The sequence below is a fragment of the Triturus cristatus genome, chromosome 8 (assembly GCF_964204655.1).
Source record: "Triturus cristatus chromosome 8, aTriCri1.1, whole genome shotgun sequence".
Lineage (NCBI taxonomy): Eukaryota > Metazoa > Chordata > Amphibia > Caudata > Salamandridae > Triturus > Triturus cristatus.
In genome coordinates this window covers 836,435,100-836,450,649 of record NC_140591.1, presented here as the reverse complement: position 1 = coordinate 836,450,649, position 15,550 = coordinate 836,435,100, and the positions used below count along the sequence as shown (strand labels likewise).

General features: G+C 40.8%; 1 protein-coding gene across 2 annotated transcripts in view; it reads right to left on the bottom strand.

The window, feature by feature from the left end:
* LOC146805144 (coagulation factor X-like) overlaps positions 1-15,550 on the bottom strand; it is a 218,089-nt gene that overhangs the window by 113,011 nt on the left and 89,528 nt on the right. For both annotated transcript variants that reach the window (XM_085622316.1, XM_085622317.1), the window contains exon 4: positions 5,416-5,529. In XM_085622316.1, the coding sequence (XP_085478442.1) occupies positions 5,416-5,529 (114 nt within the window). The remainder of the gene's footprint in view (positions 1-5,415; positions 5,530-15,550) is intronic.

The window sequence follows — 15,550 nt, the reverse complement described above, 5'->3', positions numbered from 1 at the left end:
TGCCTAATTTTTGTGAGGAATCTATTTTGTCCCACATTTTATGCCAGTAGCAACAAGCATGCTAAAGAGATTTCATCTAATTAATTCCACAAAGGCTTTTACACTGAGCATGCAACTCCCAATAATATTTAAGTATGACAACAGGATTGTTCAGTTAACTGAGAATTTGCTGAATATGCACTTATCTGCAGGTGGGGAGTTCAATCATGACAAGGCTAGACCATCCTTCTAAGATACAAAACTGAGTACTGTTTAATTTACAGCACTAAGAAATGGCAGAAATAAGGTAAAACTATATGAAAACCAAGACAGTATTTGTGCAAATAAAATAAAGAGTGTGTCCTCAAATACAAAGAGACAGTAGATGTTGGCATTTGGCACATTCCTGCCTATTATATTTTGCTCACTGTGCCAATTCAGACAGGCTTCAATCTGATGCAAAACATACTTGGTCCTGCTCCAAGAGCAGCAATCTAGTTCGAGATGTCAAGCAGTGTCACCTCAGAATGTGACCTAAAGCAATCTTTTTTTTAAGTTTGAATTCATTAAAGAAAACAAGAAAAAGAGCAGCATTGTAATAAGTACAACAAATCCTATTTAACATAAAAGTTGTATGGAAGACGAGATATAACTGAAATATGACTATCAAGCTGTGTACAAAAAGGAATATGTACATTATAAACCAAGTAAAAAGGGGGCAGGGTGAGGGGAAAGAACAATATATAATTAATTTATAGTATAAGAATAAAAGGCAAGAATAATAAATTATTTAACCCTGTAATCATAACAATAAGTGAAACTAAAATAGCATCTTCAAAAATATAAGAGAACAAGCATTTTCTAATCGTTTACGAAAAGAGAGGCAAAGAGTGAAATTAAGGTGGTTTCCGACATCATCTGATACAGTAATAACTTTAACAATAGAAGAGGCAGATAAGGATAAATATGTGGTTAATGGAAGCTATAAGAGATCATTTTTAATTGCTAGAGAAATAGGGGAGACATAATTAGTGTCTAGTCTATGATGGAAACACACAGGATCTAAAAGTAACTTTATCTGCTTGTTTCCAATTTGAGGTTATTAAGTGAAAAGTAACAGCTAACAGTAGGTCTAACAATTTAAAACTCAATGTTGACTGAGGCCAATGGGGCGACAGAGTGTCTAGGAATATGTTTATTAGACAAAAAGGGGTCTTAACTTTGAAAATGTTAGCAGTAGGACAGGAACAGAACCAACAAGTGGAGGACATGTCCGGTGTGAAAGATGCTAGGGTCACTGGAGAAAATAGCACCCGATAAACAAAATAAAGGGTTTGTGTGGTATTAGCAGCTTGTGAGGTTTTGTGAAGCCTAAACCACAATTTATCCCAAGTACTGGTAGGCCAACATTGTAGTAAGTGTTTTTCCCAAGCCAATTTAACGTTTGAATTGAGTCTATCCAGGGGTAATTGTAGGGATTTGTATATAGTGGAAGCGGAGGGAGAAGTATCTTATATTGGAAAAAAGTTGAAGCAGTTTGCAGGGAGTGCTTGGGAAAGTAAGAAGGTAGTGGTTAAAGGCGGGGCATAGAAGATCATATTGCGGTTTAAAGGTTGTTGTTTAGAGAAAACATTGTTTGGAGATAAACGAGAGGGGTTTATTGTCAAATAGAAGTTTGGAGATCCAACGCAAGCCCTTGGAACGCCAATTTTTCCAGTATATAGAACAGTTTTTAATTTGTAATGATTTATTATGCCAAATAGATTGATGTTGATATGAGTTAGTTGAAGGATACGAAGTCGGTAAGAGAGGAATTAAGAGTTTGCAGGAATGAGATATGACAGCGGAATGTAAAGAAGAAATATTGAAAGTAAAAGTGAGGATTTCTTGAAAATCGAAAGGGGTAATAAGAAATTTCTCAATTTTTATCCACAATGGAGGGAATACGGGGGGCTCCGAAGAGAGCCAACGGGCAGCTTGTTTTTTTGGAAAAAGCAAAATGCTAAGTTTTGAAATCAGGAAACCCAAGACCTCCACTGGATTTGTCTTTTTATGAAGAGGAAAAATCTATACGAGGGGGTTTGCCTTTCCAATGAAATTTTGTTAAGACAGAATCTATTTTCTTAAAATAATACCCAGGAATGTGAACCGGAATCATGGAAATAATATATAAAATCTGGGGAGTGAACATCCTTTTAATCGAGTCCATTCGGCCCCACCAAGACAGAAAAAGAGGATGCCAACGGGGGATGGTATCATTTAATGTTTTAGTAGTGTGGTCGAAATTTAGTTTTAATAGTTTATAAATTGTCGGAGCAAGCCACAAGCCCAGATAATTTATTTTAGAAGATTACCAAGAAAAACCAGCATGGGCAAAAAAGTGTTTTTGACATAAAACATTTAAAGGCAAAACTTCACATTTATCAATATTAAGTTGATATCCTGAAAGCTGAGAAAATCTGGTTACTTGTTGAAAAAAAGGGGAGAGAGGTTGCAGGATTAGAACAATATAAAAGAATGTCATCAAGGACCGTGTGTCCCTCTATGCTGACGATATCCTTCTGTATCTCGCCTCCCCGCGTAAATCACTGATCGTCCTGGTTGATGTTTTGCGCTCATTCGGTCGCAACTCAGGCCTGGTCATCAACTGGGCGAAATCCTGTGTCTATGTGCTTTCCGGGGAGGCTCCGGCCCTACCACGGGACTGTCCGATCCAGATTGCCTCCCAAGGTTTTCGGTACCTGGGTATCTATATCACACTTGACCCGGAGGCCCGCTATGAGCGGAATTTGCTACCCCCCCTCCAGCGCTTGAAGGAGGACGTGGTGCGCTGGCGGCGTCTGCCGCTCTCGCCGCTCGGCCGAGCGGCCTTGTTTAAAATGATGTCTCTGCCGCGCTTCCTCTACGCCCTCCAGAATACTATGGACTTGGTCCCGGCACGCTATTTCCGTGAGGTGGAGGGCCTCCAGCGGCGCTTGTTCTGGGACGGGAGGCCGCGCATTGCTCTGGCTAAATTGACGCTCCCGTGGTACGATGGGGGGGTCGCCCTCCCGGACATTAAACGGTATTACTGGGCCTCCCAACTAGCTGCAATTAATCATGGCCTTTATGGGCCCGCCTTGAACCCGGCATTTGAGATGGATAAGATGCTCCTACCCGGTGGCGATTACAATCGCGCGCTCTATTCTGGCGCGCCCGACTCCCGTTTGACGGGACCGACGCGTGTCATGGTGCGTGTCTGGCACGCGGCTAATGCAGCTATGGGGTGGAAGGACCGTTTGACCCGGGCGTCACCGCTGTATGCGTCTGAGAGGTTGGGCTCCCTGTGGACGTCGAAGGGCTTCGAGAAGTGGGACACGATCGGAATCAGCACGGTGGGAGATCTCTGGACGAGGGGGGGATTCAAGACTTTTGAGATGCTGCAGGCGGAGTTTCAGCTGCAGGGCAGTGAGTACTTTCGGTACCTACAAGTCCGCCATGCGCTGGGCTCCGTCTTCCCGGACGTCGCATCCATTCCGGAGTCTTCCCCCCTGGAGGACAGAGTGCTGGATGGCCATGTACCGGACAGCACGATCTCCCTCATATACAAAAAACTGATCAACGATAGATCGTGCCTGCTGACTAGTCTCCGCGAGGCCTGGGTTGCCGACGGGCTGGAGCTGGACGACGAGGATTGGATTTCCGCGGTGGCCTCTCCGAAAGAGGTGGCCATCCCGGCTCGCCTTCGTTTCGTCCAGCTCAAGATCCTTCACCGGGTTTACGTGACGGGGCCACGGCTTCTGCGTATGGGTTTTGCTGGTGACGGAATGTGTAAGCGTGGCTGTGGTGCGTTGGCGACTTTCATGCATATACTGTGGGAGTGCCCGAAGGTGGAGCGATTCTGGCGTGGTGTGCATGAGGTCCTGCGTGTGGTTACGCGTGTCGCGCTGCTGCCTGAAGCGAGGAGATGCTTGCTGAATGTATGGGAACCGAATGACTATTCGGTCCCGCAGACGCGGTGGGTGACTCTGGGATACATGATAGCTAAGCGGGACATTGCTCAATTGTGGGGATCCCAGAGGCCCCCTGCGGTGTCGGCCTGGAAAGAGCATATGGATTGGTGTATGTTTCGTGAAAAGGTGGTGTATGTGGCGAGGGGTAAGCCTGGGGCGTGGGTGAAACTCTGGGGCCCCTGGAACGCCTACCGCGGGGGTATTTGTGAGCCACCATTGCTACCGGCTGCCTCGCCTGCTCCGTCTCCCTAGACGGCCCCCCTCCCTCGGCCGCGGGCGCGCGGTCCCCCAGTCCCTGATCTACTCCCATTCCCCTCCTCAGAGTTCTGCTGCTGGTTCGGATCCCCCACTTCTGGAGCACGTGCTGTCACTTTGGATCGCGGGTTGCCTTGCGGGTGTGGTTTTTTGGTGTTGTTTTGTTTCAAGAAAAGGGAACCGTACTGTGGGCTTGGAGCTGTGTGGCCTGCACCATTGATTACTCCTGTTTCACTGCTCTGCACTGCCGAGAGACTTTTACTGTATGTATGCAATATGCTTTTGTCATTCTAGCGGCCGGCCGGGTGGTTGTAGGCCCATACCTGTAACTTTTACAAACTGCAATAAACGGTTTTAAAAAAAAAAAAAAAAGAATGTCATCAGCGTAGACTGAACTTTTAACCTGTTGAGGGCCATATTGGAAACCTGTATTAAGAGTATCTTGCCTAATTTTGGTTAAAAAGGGTTCCAGCGCTATGACAAATAATAAAGGTGATAAGAGGCACCCTTGTCGTACCCTTCTAAATAGTGGAAAATAATCTGAGGTTTTACTATTAACAAAGATTGAGGCTTTGGGACTTGAATATAATAAAGAAATTAAAGAGATCAACTTAGATGGAAATCCAGCGCATTTTAATGCATGAAACAAAGTCCCAACCAATCCTATCAAAGGCTTTTTCTGCATTCAAAGCAATGGCAGCAATATGGAGAATTAAAGATGAGGCCTTGATGAGAATGTTAAGAAAGACTCGAGAGTTGTCAGAGGCTAATCTTCCAACAAAAGCAATCTTAAACATGGTTTGGTCTTGTTCAATCTAATCATTATAATACAATACATTTTCCTAAAATCTGAGAACTGTCCTTTATTCAGCCTAAATCAGCTGTTATTCAGAGCCCAATAGGATTTTGAAATATCTGTTCAGCTCTATATAGAACTGATGCATCGTCAATTCACCAATATCAGCACCATGTATTCCTGCTGCAATCACCTTTCCTTCTCATAAGCTTATAGGGATGCTTTCACTGCTAAATAGGTTTTTTGCCTGTTGACTGACAAAAGGCTTCCACTTTGCTGATCAGCACTCTTTTGGCTTCCTGAATGTTTTCCTTCCAAACTCCATTATCAGCTTTTCTTATCCACAGCTATATACAATAGTCATTTACTCATTTCCTTTAAATGAGAACTTACCAATTTCACAGTTTTTACCCTCGTATCCTTCCAAGCATAGACATGTGTATTCGCCAATTCCATCAACACATGAGCCCCCATAGTTGCAATGGACTGACTCACACTGGTCTCCATCTGCAAAGACATACAATTATGAATGACAGAAAGAAAATTGTCAATTAGGCTAAATATTTACTGAACAATATCTTGAGATTTGCAGGATCAGCTTATTATTCTATTCCCCTGCAATCATATTTTGAGTGGCCCGTTAAAACCGATTTGGCCAATAACAACAGTTACAGGTCCATTGGGATAACAAGTCACATAGCTTATGAATGTTTCATCCAGACACTTCGCCAACTGCAAATTGAGAAAGACTTGTGAGGAACGGAGCAAGAAAACTGATTACTGTCTCTTATTCTCCAAAACCTCATAAACAAAGGTAGTCCTTCTCACCTCCTCCCTCCCTACCCCCCAGGTACCAACCCTAGCTGTAGGAGGTACACTGGGATAATAACTGGGCAATGTAATCATTTATTAATGCATTTAGTTTTTCCTTAGAATGAAAACAAAAATAGAACATTTGGTTCTCCAAATTCTCAGTGTGGACCATTGACTGCAAAGACAGAATCACTTTGGGGCCTATTAGGATGGCGGGCAGACTTGCGTCTGCCCGCCACCCTTGCGTCCGCCCGCCACCCTTGCGGTGCTGGGACCGGCCACCAGTGGTGCGGTGGTCCCGCACCGGCAATTAGGGTGCCACCACCACAGTGGTGGTGGCATACCCCATCCACATCATTGTGGCGGGCGGAGCACAAAGCACCGCCCGCCACAATGCTGTGGCTGCACACTGTGCATGTGCATGCACAACATGGCAGGCACCGTGCGGTGCCTGCCACTTTGTGCATGCAAATGCAGGGGGGTACCTATGATCCCCCCTCACCCCCCCTACATCCTGGGGGCCTGCAACGGGCCCCCAACTGTGAAATCCATATGCCTTTCCGTGGCAGCAACGCCGCTATGGAAAGGCTGATCCCCACATGCATAGTAATATGGATGGCAGTGTCTAACAGACACCCCCACCATATTCAAACCTTTACCGCCCGGTCGACACATCGACCGGGTGGAAAAGTGGCAGATGGTCTTTCCGTCCGCCGTGGTACCCCCCGCCACCATAATCAGGTGGGGGTAAATTGCATTCAGGCGGTGGATAATGGCGGGCAGATCGCCACCGCCATACGGGCGGTGGCGATCCACCAGCCATTATAATAGACCCCTTAATGTTTACCAAAGAGAAATATCTTTAAAGGTGCTCTTCAAATCTCATGTGGATCTCCCCCTTTGAAGCTTATTGCTGTGATGCAGCTAATATGTTTTGTGAGTTAATTGCAGTTTGACTCAAGTGAAACAATTAATAAATATAAATGAAGAGGGGCATAAGTTAACTCCAAATTTATAGGATGTCAGGTGTTTGTGAATAAAATATACTTTGTCGAGCAACGGTGTGCACTAATGTGATAAAGATGGTGTTAAAATACTGTACAATAAATATTTTTGTAACAGTTGGGCAAAGTCTAATAATAGAGTTGTAACGTTAATAAATGCTGCATGGGGAGGATATTTAAAACTGATAAGAAAATGTATGTTTAATAAAATGTAAATTAAAAAAGGCTAATAACAGGACCTTGAAAATACTCAAATAGAATATGTTGGTTTGCACAATTTAAGAAGCTTTCACTTAAATCAGAGGTACAATTGACACAGATTTCGAATCTGATGTAAAGTTGGTACATATTTTGTGCAAAACAACTGTACCAAGGAGACAATATACAAAAAGTAAAACATGTTGGTGCATCAAGGTAATTCACAATTGTTTAGCACAGCAGAGGGGAATGTGTGCAGAACTGGGAATGGTGATGGAAAGGTGAAAGTCATGTTAGGCGACAAAACTAGGATTTGGAAGCAGTTAGTCACATAGGCATGTGATGCCTGAATGTTAAGGTCTATGTAACTTTTGGCTGTGGTAGAAGAGGTTTGCTTTGAGAAAGTGGCTCATTAGTTCTTTTGTGAATTGAACAACATATGGGGTGAATCTGATTTGGAAGGCAAAATAGTTTCACTTTTTAGGGGCATCAACTGAGAAAGCTTAGTAGTAAGTCATCTTTTCATTCCATTTTTCTAGTTCCTGCTTTGAAATGGTTTGGCTCCTTGGTCTTTGCACTGGTATTCTGGATTCTACCAAGAAGGCCAGTGATGACAACTTTGTATGTGATCCAACTTGATTTTAAAGAACAGTGGGCTTCCAGGGAGAGCAAATGGAATTTGATCAGGGTGATGCACTCAAACTTATATTGTCTTTTGATGAGTTGTGCTGCTACGAGTAGGATAGCTTTAGTCCAGTGGGTGAGAAAAGTACAAGTTTAGGAATAAATGCATAATGGTTGGATGGCAGCGCAGAAGTTGGTTTAAGAAGATAAAGTTTTACCTTACCTGTGTTTTCTTTGTGATGTGTGCCTTGTATTACAAGTGATTCTCAGTGAAGAATCAATGTGATCTAGCCCAAGTGATCACTTGTTGAATGAAATCCTTATGGTCAAGAACTGTGCATATTGAGGGTTTTTTAGTGAGAAGGAGAGCTTTGTTATCATGGGTCATGGGAAATCCAGGGTAAGTTGGGAGCGAGAGAAGCAACACCTGGATAGGTAGATGTATTTTACTGTACAGGTAGGTAGATTTGGGTATCACTGGGGTTTAATTGGATCTGAAGTTGTTCATCATTGCGATGCAGGACTCTCAATGTTTCAATGTTATTTAAAACTTGATTGGATAGAGAGAGGATGAAGAAAATCTTCAAATTTTTATTGGAATGATGTTTTGGTGGTCGTATTCAGCATTATTATTATCGCTCTCCACCCCCAATAAATATCCTAAGGTCCTTGTGATCTTGTACTTCCTTGTCCTTCACACCCAATCCTATATTGCTCAATATGCTAAATCATGTATTATTGTATCAATTCAATTCAATAACAGCTTTATTCGGTGATAATAAAAACAAACACCATAAAAGCATACTAATACCTTTACATCTAAAAAAATACATTCTTACAATTTATCATAGGCAACAATTAATGCTAAAAATAGTATTTACAAATTTGGGTTTCATAGGGAGGATATCATAGTAAAGTGATAAGTGCATTATTATCGAGGTATATAAAATACAAGCTACCACAGTTCGTGCAATAAGGTGCGAGCGCAGGAAGTGCAAGAAAATAACATTTAAATGAATAATGTTAGGCGTATTTTTTTTCATACAGCAAAGCGTCCAAAAGGTCATAGTCTTTTCTTTTTCTAATCGATTGTTGTATGGAACGATTGACTGAACCGATAATTTTCATAGTGTCCAGACTACATATAAAATTAAACGCATCCTTGTAATTAAAAAGCATGTTTTTTAGAAAGAGTGGTTTTAAAATGGTTTTCCGGATACCCATATAAAAAGGACAAAAAAGGATAAAATGCAAGGTGTACTGTAAGGTTTTACCATCACATGGGCAGGGTGGCAATATATGATGCCATTTCTCTGTACTTGGGAATGCAACTAGATAATGTAAAGTGCCCATCCTTAACCTAGTCAGGTAAAATCTATGCTGACTATTCTGATCCAAAATTAGGGATAACTGGGTACCCCTCATGTATGGACGTTCACAATAAGCAGCCATGCTCTGTTTTTTAATAGCCACCCTACCCCTTTCATATTCCATGGCGGTTATATATCTTAATTTGAGGTCGCTTTTACTATATTCCTGTAGATATGGGGGTCATCAGTGTTTACTTTACATTTCATCAAAAGGTTAAAAATGAACCCCAGCCATGGTATTTTCGAACTATGATCTAGGGCTAGGCAGTCTGCTATTAAATCCTTCGAAAATTGTGTTTCTTTCTTAGTCTATAAGCCATGCAAAGGGTATGACCAGCCATGTTTATGGTATCGCTTATATATGGAACAGACAGTTCTTTATGAACAATGATGTTTGCAGTTGCACTAGGGACTGCCAATAATCTTTTTAAAAACCTATTTTCATTAGTTTGTCGGAATGTCGTATTTGCTCTCCCCCATATTGCGGCTCCATAACTAGCTGCTGAGACACACCTGCTCCTATACAGGGTTACAATTTCTCGTATTGGTTTATTCCCTAATTTTGCCGCAAGACTAAAAATTCCCTCAGTTGTTTTAAAAAATATCATTTTACATAATTCAATATGTGATTTCAATGTGCCGTTATTACAAAATAGCATCCCCAAGTATGAAATCGTTGGAAGTCTATTTGTAAAAAAACCCTCCCACATGATGCTGTCTACACTTTAGTCTCTTGCCCCCGCATGACATTATTGTATCATCTGCTTCAACTTTGGAATCTTTTTAGTTAACCATTTCCCTAAATCACGTATCCACAGGGTCACGTATTGTGTGAGCCAGATGTTGCACTCCATGAACAAGGATAACTCTCTTAGCAAGAGAAAGGCACAATCCAACGCATGTAAAATGTCTGAAATTTCATATAAATAAATATACCATGAAGAAAAAGTAAACTAGCTGGTTGCAAAAGTTACAAACATATGTGAAACCTTTTTACATAATAAAAGTGCCATCTGCAGCTACATTATAAAAAGAATGCTAGCAGCCATTTTTTATGAAAGCCTACATGAAGCATAGAAAAAAGGATAGCTGAACTCTGGTCTCATCCTCAACTCTGCAAACATTCTAAATACCTCCAGGGGAATAAACAGACCTACCTTCCCGCCCTCTTACATTTTCTGTAAAAATTTCTCTCATTTTAGGAAAAGGCGATTTGGGAACCCTATGCTTATTTCCCTACCCAGTATTCCGCTGCTAATGATGTATTGAGCTATGAATTTGCCCCTTGACCAAAACGATAATCCACTTTAAAGCATGGAATTATTATGTATCATAAAAGGGTTCAACCACAGCTCCTTGTAGCCAATGACTGCCAAAACCATAAAGATAGGTGAACCCTAAGTGAATATCTCGAGAATCGACTACATCATAGTCAGTGAATCCATTGCAGCCAGACTGAAAGATTTCAAAGTTGAGGACAGGGCTGAAAGGGACAACAGGCCACTGAGAGCTGTGATCCAGCTTGAAGTACCAACATCCACCATCTTTCTATCAATAGGAGAGTCGAGAGGGGAAGAAACACATAAAGTCCTCCAGAGGATAAAATGGTCTGAAAATATAGGAGAGAAGATGCAAGCTTGGCTGTATCTGAAGCACGAAGGCACTCCACCAATACATCTATCACCTATAAAGGTTTGGAAGAATATCGTAGAGGACCTCCAATTGAAGCTGGCAAATCATCAGCTTCAACGTCCGTGCATCAAAGCGCCATCAATTGTAGGAAGCAAACGCCACCCAAAAGACATACTTGAAGGCAAACAGGCCCTCCGTAAGGCCTTAGAAGCAAGGAAAAGAGGGGGCATACCAACTGAGGGACCGTTGGTTACAGCTCTAAGGTCGGCTTTATGAAAAAAGCTGTGGAAACACCAAAAGGAACATACAGAAAGGGAATGGCTTAAAGTTTTCTCTCTGTTGAAGAAAAAGAACCCTCCTGGGCTGTGGAGGCACATCAAACAGTTGAGCAATCGAGAGCCACCAAGAGAAAATAGGGTGGCAAAGCATGATTGGTTAAACCACATAACACAACTATATTTGTACGCTCCCTCAAATAAAGGTAGCTCTGACGCGATGAGCTGGAGAGAGGGGCAGAGCTGGCTAAATAATATAAACTTCCAAGATTCAAATGTCCCCTTTGACAACGGCCCTACAGATCAGAGCACCTGGGAAGAGGAGCATTGAAGGTCACCAGGTTTGATAAATTCCGAAATGGTTATCATGACCTTCAAGAAAATGAGGAAAGATGGAGCTCCTGGGCCAAACGGGTTACCTGCACCTGTATTTAAAATAGCACCAGACTTCTGGGCAGCAATCCAAACCCTGCTCTTTAACCTCATCCTTTCTACAGCTTGGACAACAGATTCTTGGAGGGGCTCCATACTTGTCCCCGTCTTTAAAAAAGGCGACCGTTTAAAGCCATCAACTCACAGGCTTATCGCCCTTCTCGATCTTGAAGCTGAGGCTTACACTTGTCTCTTCTTGAAGGATCTGGAGTCTTGGGCACAAGAAAAAGGCATTTTCCCCTTCTATCAGTTAGGTTTCAGGTCACAGTCATCGACTTTGGATAACATCCTTGTGTTAGCTCATTTATCAACATAGGCAGTGAAGAAGAAAAGTCCTCTATTGTTTTGCAGTTTCATCGATTACAGCGCAGCTTTTGACAAAGTGGATCGCAGAAGGTTATGGTGGAAATTAGACAACTGGGGAATTCCATCTAAACTCCTGAACACAAATAAGATCCCTATGTGAGGATACCTGGGTGCGGGTCAAAACAAGTTCCTATACAGTGACCCCCAAAATTGCACAAACATCGGGCTTAAACAGGGCTGTGTGTTGGCGCCCATCCTCTTCAATCTATACACCGCAGACCTGGGAGCTGCTCTGCAAGGCACCAATTTAGTAGCGCCTAGGCTGGGAAGCCTGAGGCTGCCGGTACTACAATGTGCTGATGACACAGCAATAATGGACCACACCAAAGTGGGCCTTCAAAGAGCCCTACATGCTGTGGATTGCTTTACCAAGAATAACTCCCTGACAGTCAACCAGGGGAAGACTAAGGTAGTCATCTTCTGGAGATACCACCTCAAAAAGCAAGCACAATGGCTCCTGGGTGATCTGCAAATCGGCATAGTGACTTCCTATAACCATCTTGGGGTCTGGCTCTCAGAACAGGCCATGGCGAGCATACATTTGAAACATCTGACCTCCAAGGCCAACAATGTCACACATCTGCTAAAACAACTCAGCCAACATCTGCCAAGTCCTTCGGCTGGACCAATACTGACTGTTCTAAAAGCAAAACTGCTTCTAGATATCAGTGACGGACACTTGGCCTTCCCTGGGTCATTGGATGCCTTTTTACATTTAGCTTAAGCCAAAGCATACAAATCAGTGTTTCATATCCTGAGGACTGCCAGGAAATACAGGCTGCGATTGGAGCTTGACCTCAGGAGGCCCGATCTGAAGTGCCAGGGGGACTTTATAAAGCTAAACCTAAGGATCTTGAGGGCTCCAGCAGACTCCTTAAGATATCAATTGAGATCCACCTTCGAAGAGGTGGTATCAGTCTGGCATGCCAGCCTTGGCCGTGCTTTTAATACACTGAAGATAGAGGCAGCAAGCCTACGTCTTATGGAAATTCCACTCAATGCCTGGAAACAAGCAGTAACCAAACAAATCAAGACATTAAGGCCCTTCTCTCAAGTTCTAACCTAAAACCACTGAAAAAATCATACATACAGGGAAAAGCCCAACCCTACCTAAGTAAGGCCCTGACTCCGCAAGCCCGAAGTAAAATACTTTTTATGAGACTTACAATGTTATGCATCGCTGATTTTAATCCAGCATGGGCATGTAAGGGGAACAAACAGAATGTAGGCTGTGCTCTTTCCCGAAGGAATCCTGGCTGCACCTCTTGTGCTGCTGCCCCAAACTGAATAATGAAAGTCAGCACCTCCTTTGTCTGATCTGTACTGTCAATGGAGCAAAGACCTGCATAGAAGTTTTAGCCTTATGCTTTTCCAAATCAAAGACAGAGGGCCCGATTCACATAAGTCATCTGAGACAAAATCCTAACTTTATGACTTTCGGTATTCACAAAATGCATTTAGGAGTACTAAAGTTAGGATTCCGGCTTTAGTACTCCTAAATGCCCTTTGCGAATACTAAAAGTCATAAAGTTAGGATTTTGTCTCAGTTAAACTTACGTTTTGGTCTTCTTAAGACCAAAACTTAAGTTTAACTGAGACAAAAACAAAAATGTTTGGTTCAGTACTTAACTGTTCAGAAAGAGAACACAAATGTTAATTCAATCAGTGAAAAATATGATGGACTTTCAAAGGCTGTGCCTAGAGATATTGTTGCTTTATTCCTAAACTGTTATTCTAAGTTGTACTCTATAGAATCTTTTTCTTCTCTAGATGAAATTAATATTTATGTATTTCAAATTCAAATGAATTAATATTTACCACTAGATCCTGTCTCTTTTGAAGATCATTTATACCTAGAAAAAGTTGTCTATTTAATTACCTTTGCAAAAGGGAAGTCCCTTGGTCCATATGGTTTTTCCTTAGGTACATACTTACACTTTTCTGATTTATTAGCTCCTAAAGTATTACAATTACATGACCATTTTTACATTACTAATAATCCTCAGAGTCGTTCTTTGTACAGGGTATGATTATGCCTTATTCCTAAACCTGGGAGTGATGTGTCCTTTTACAATAATTATCAGCCAATATCATTAATTAATATTGATTACGTAATACTTACAAAAAGTGTAGCTCTCAGTTTAGAAAAACGCATCCCCAAATTAATTAAAATGGAACAAGTATGCCTTGTAAAAGGTAGAATAGTATCCAGTAATTCTAGTGGGTCATTTAGAGTTTAGAGTTTGGTGGACAGGTACCCAGTCACAAACGTGATGGATACCCTGTTCACCTTATTATCAACGTCATATGATATACTAGTAAAAATATGAACGGGAGATCTGCCAAGTTTGTGACAGTATAACCTGCCTCCAAACTCTAAATTAGGCTCAGAATGTTTTTTAAATATAATTAGTAAAGCGGCTTTGGCGAAATCACCTTATCCATAAGATGCTGAAAAAGACTTTAAATAGCTAATTTCGGACTTTAGGACATTTTGTTATTTGCTTTAAGATGTCATCATATAGGCCCCAAGTATTCAAATATTGTTTGAAAATGGTTTCTTTTTTTAACAAATTTCCATCAATTTTTGTTAACAATATTACTTCTTTACTTTTCACCGTTTGAAGAAACAGTAAAGTATGTCCCATTTTCTTTTCCTTTGTATCTTAACCTTCAAACCTTTCTAGCTAAAATTGAAAATAACTCTGCTATTGAAGAATTTTTGAGCTGAATGAAGCAGTAAAATGTTCTGCCTATACTGACAATCTTGTGCTATATGTTAATACTGACAGTTCAATACTAGCTTTCTTTTGTAAAGTATATGCTTCTGGCTATAAACCTAATTTAAAAAAATAATCTGGTGCAAAAAAAATTGGAATACATAGATCTTTTGGTTTCTAGGTCAGTAAAGGATACATTGAAACTTAACTTTCATTCACTTCTAGGAAAAAACAAATCATTAGTTAAAAAATGGTATTCACTTTATTTATTTTGGTGGGGTAGATTCTATTCTCTTAAACTCACGATCTCTTCAAAAAATGTATATATTTTTAATTGATGTTCTTATTAATATAGCAAAATTCCTCTACAGGATGTTGGATACTTTATAAAATTTCTTGTAACATAATAAAAATTAATTTGGGAGTAGATAAATGCTATTTTCCAGATAATGTTCTACTTTCATTGCAAAATGTTATACTTGGTAGTTTAGTGGGTGAGTTTAAATACTTTCCCTTAAAGGTAACCAAATCGCCATTATTTTGCAATCGCTTTACAAAAAATCGTGGCAAATTGAAACAATAGTTATACATTATCTTACAACACTTGTTGGAATGGTGTATGGTTTGTTCATAAAATTAACAGTATTAATTTATTTATTGATTGCTCTTTATTCCATATGTCCATTGATATCAATAGATTCTGGCTCACTTCGACATATTATTTTATAAACATTGCTATATAATTGTGGAAATAGGAATGATGAAATTACTAAACTTCCTTTATATTAATATGTGCTTCATAGATTTTATTCCTGAGTTAAAAGTTCTTAGCAGTTTCACTGCAATGCTCTTAGTGTCACTTACTGGATTGATTAACTACTTTTAATGTATTATATATAAGTGATTTATTGGAACCTTTAACCCTTTTCCCTTTCCCCTCCCTTTTCTTTCTGAATATTTTTAATTAGTGGTTATCCTGATATGCTAACCCTATATATATGATTCTTATTTTAATATGTAATGGGATTTTATTGTTGTTTTTGACGGCAAATCTTGTTATGTTTTATTGTTATGTTCTTATACAAAATACAATT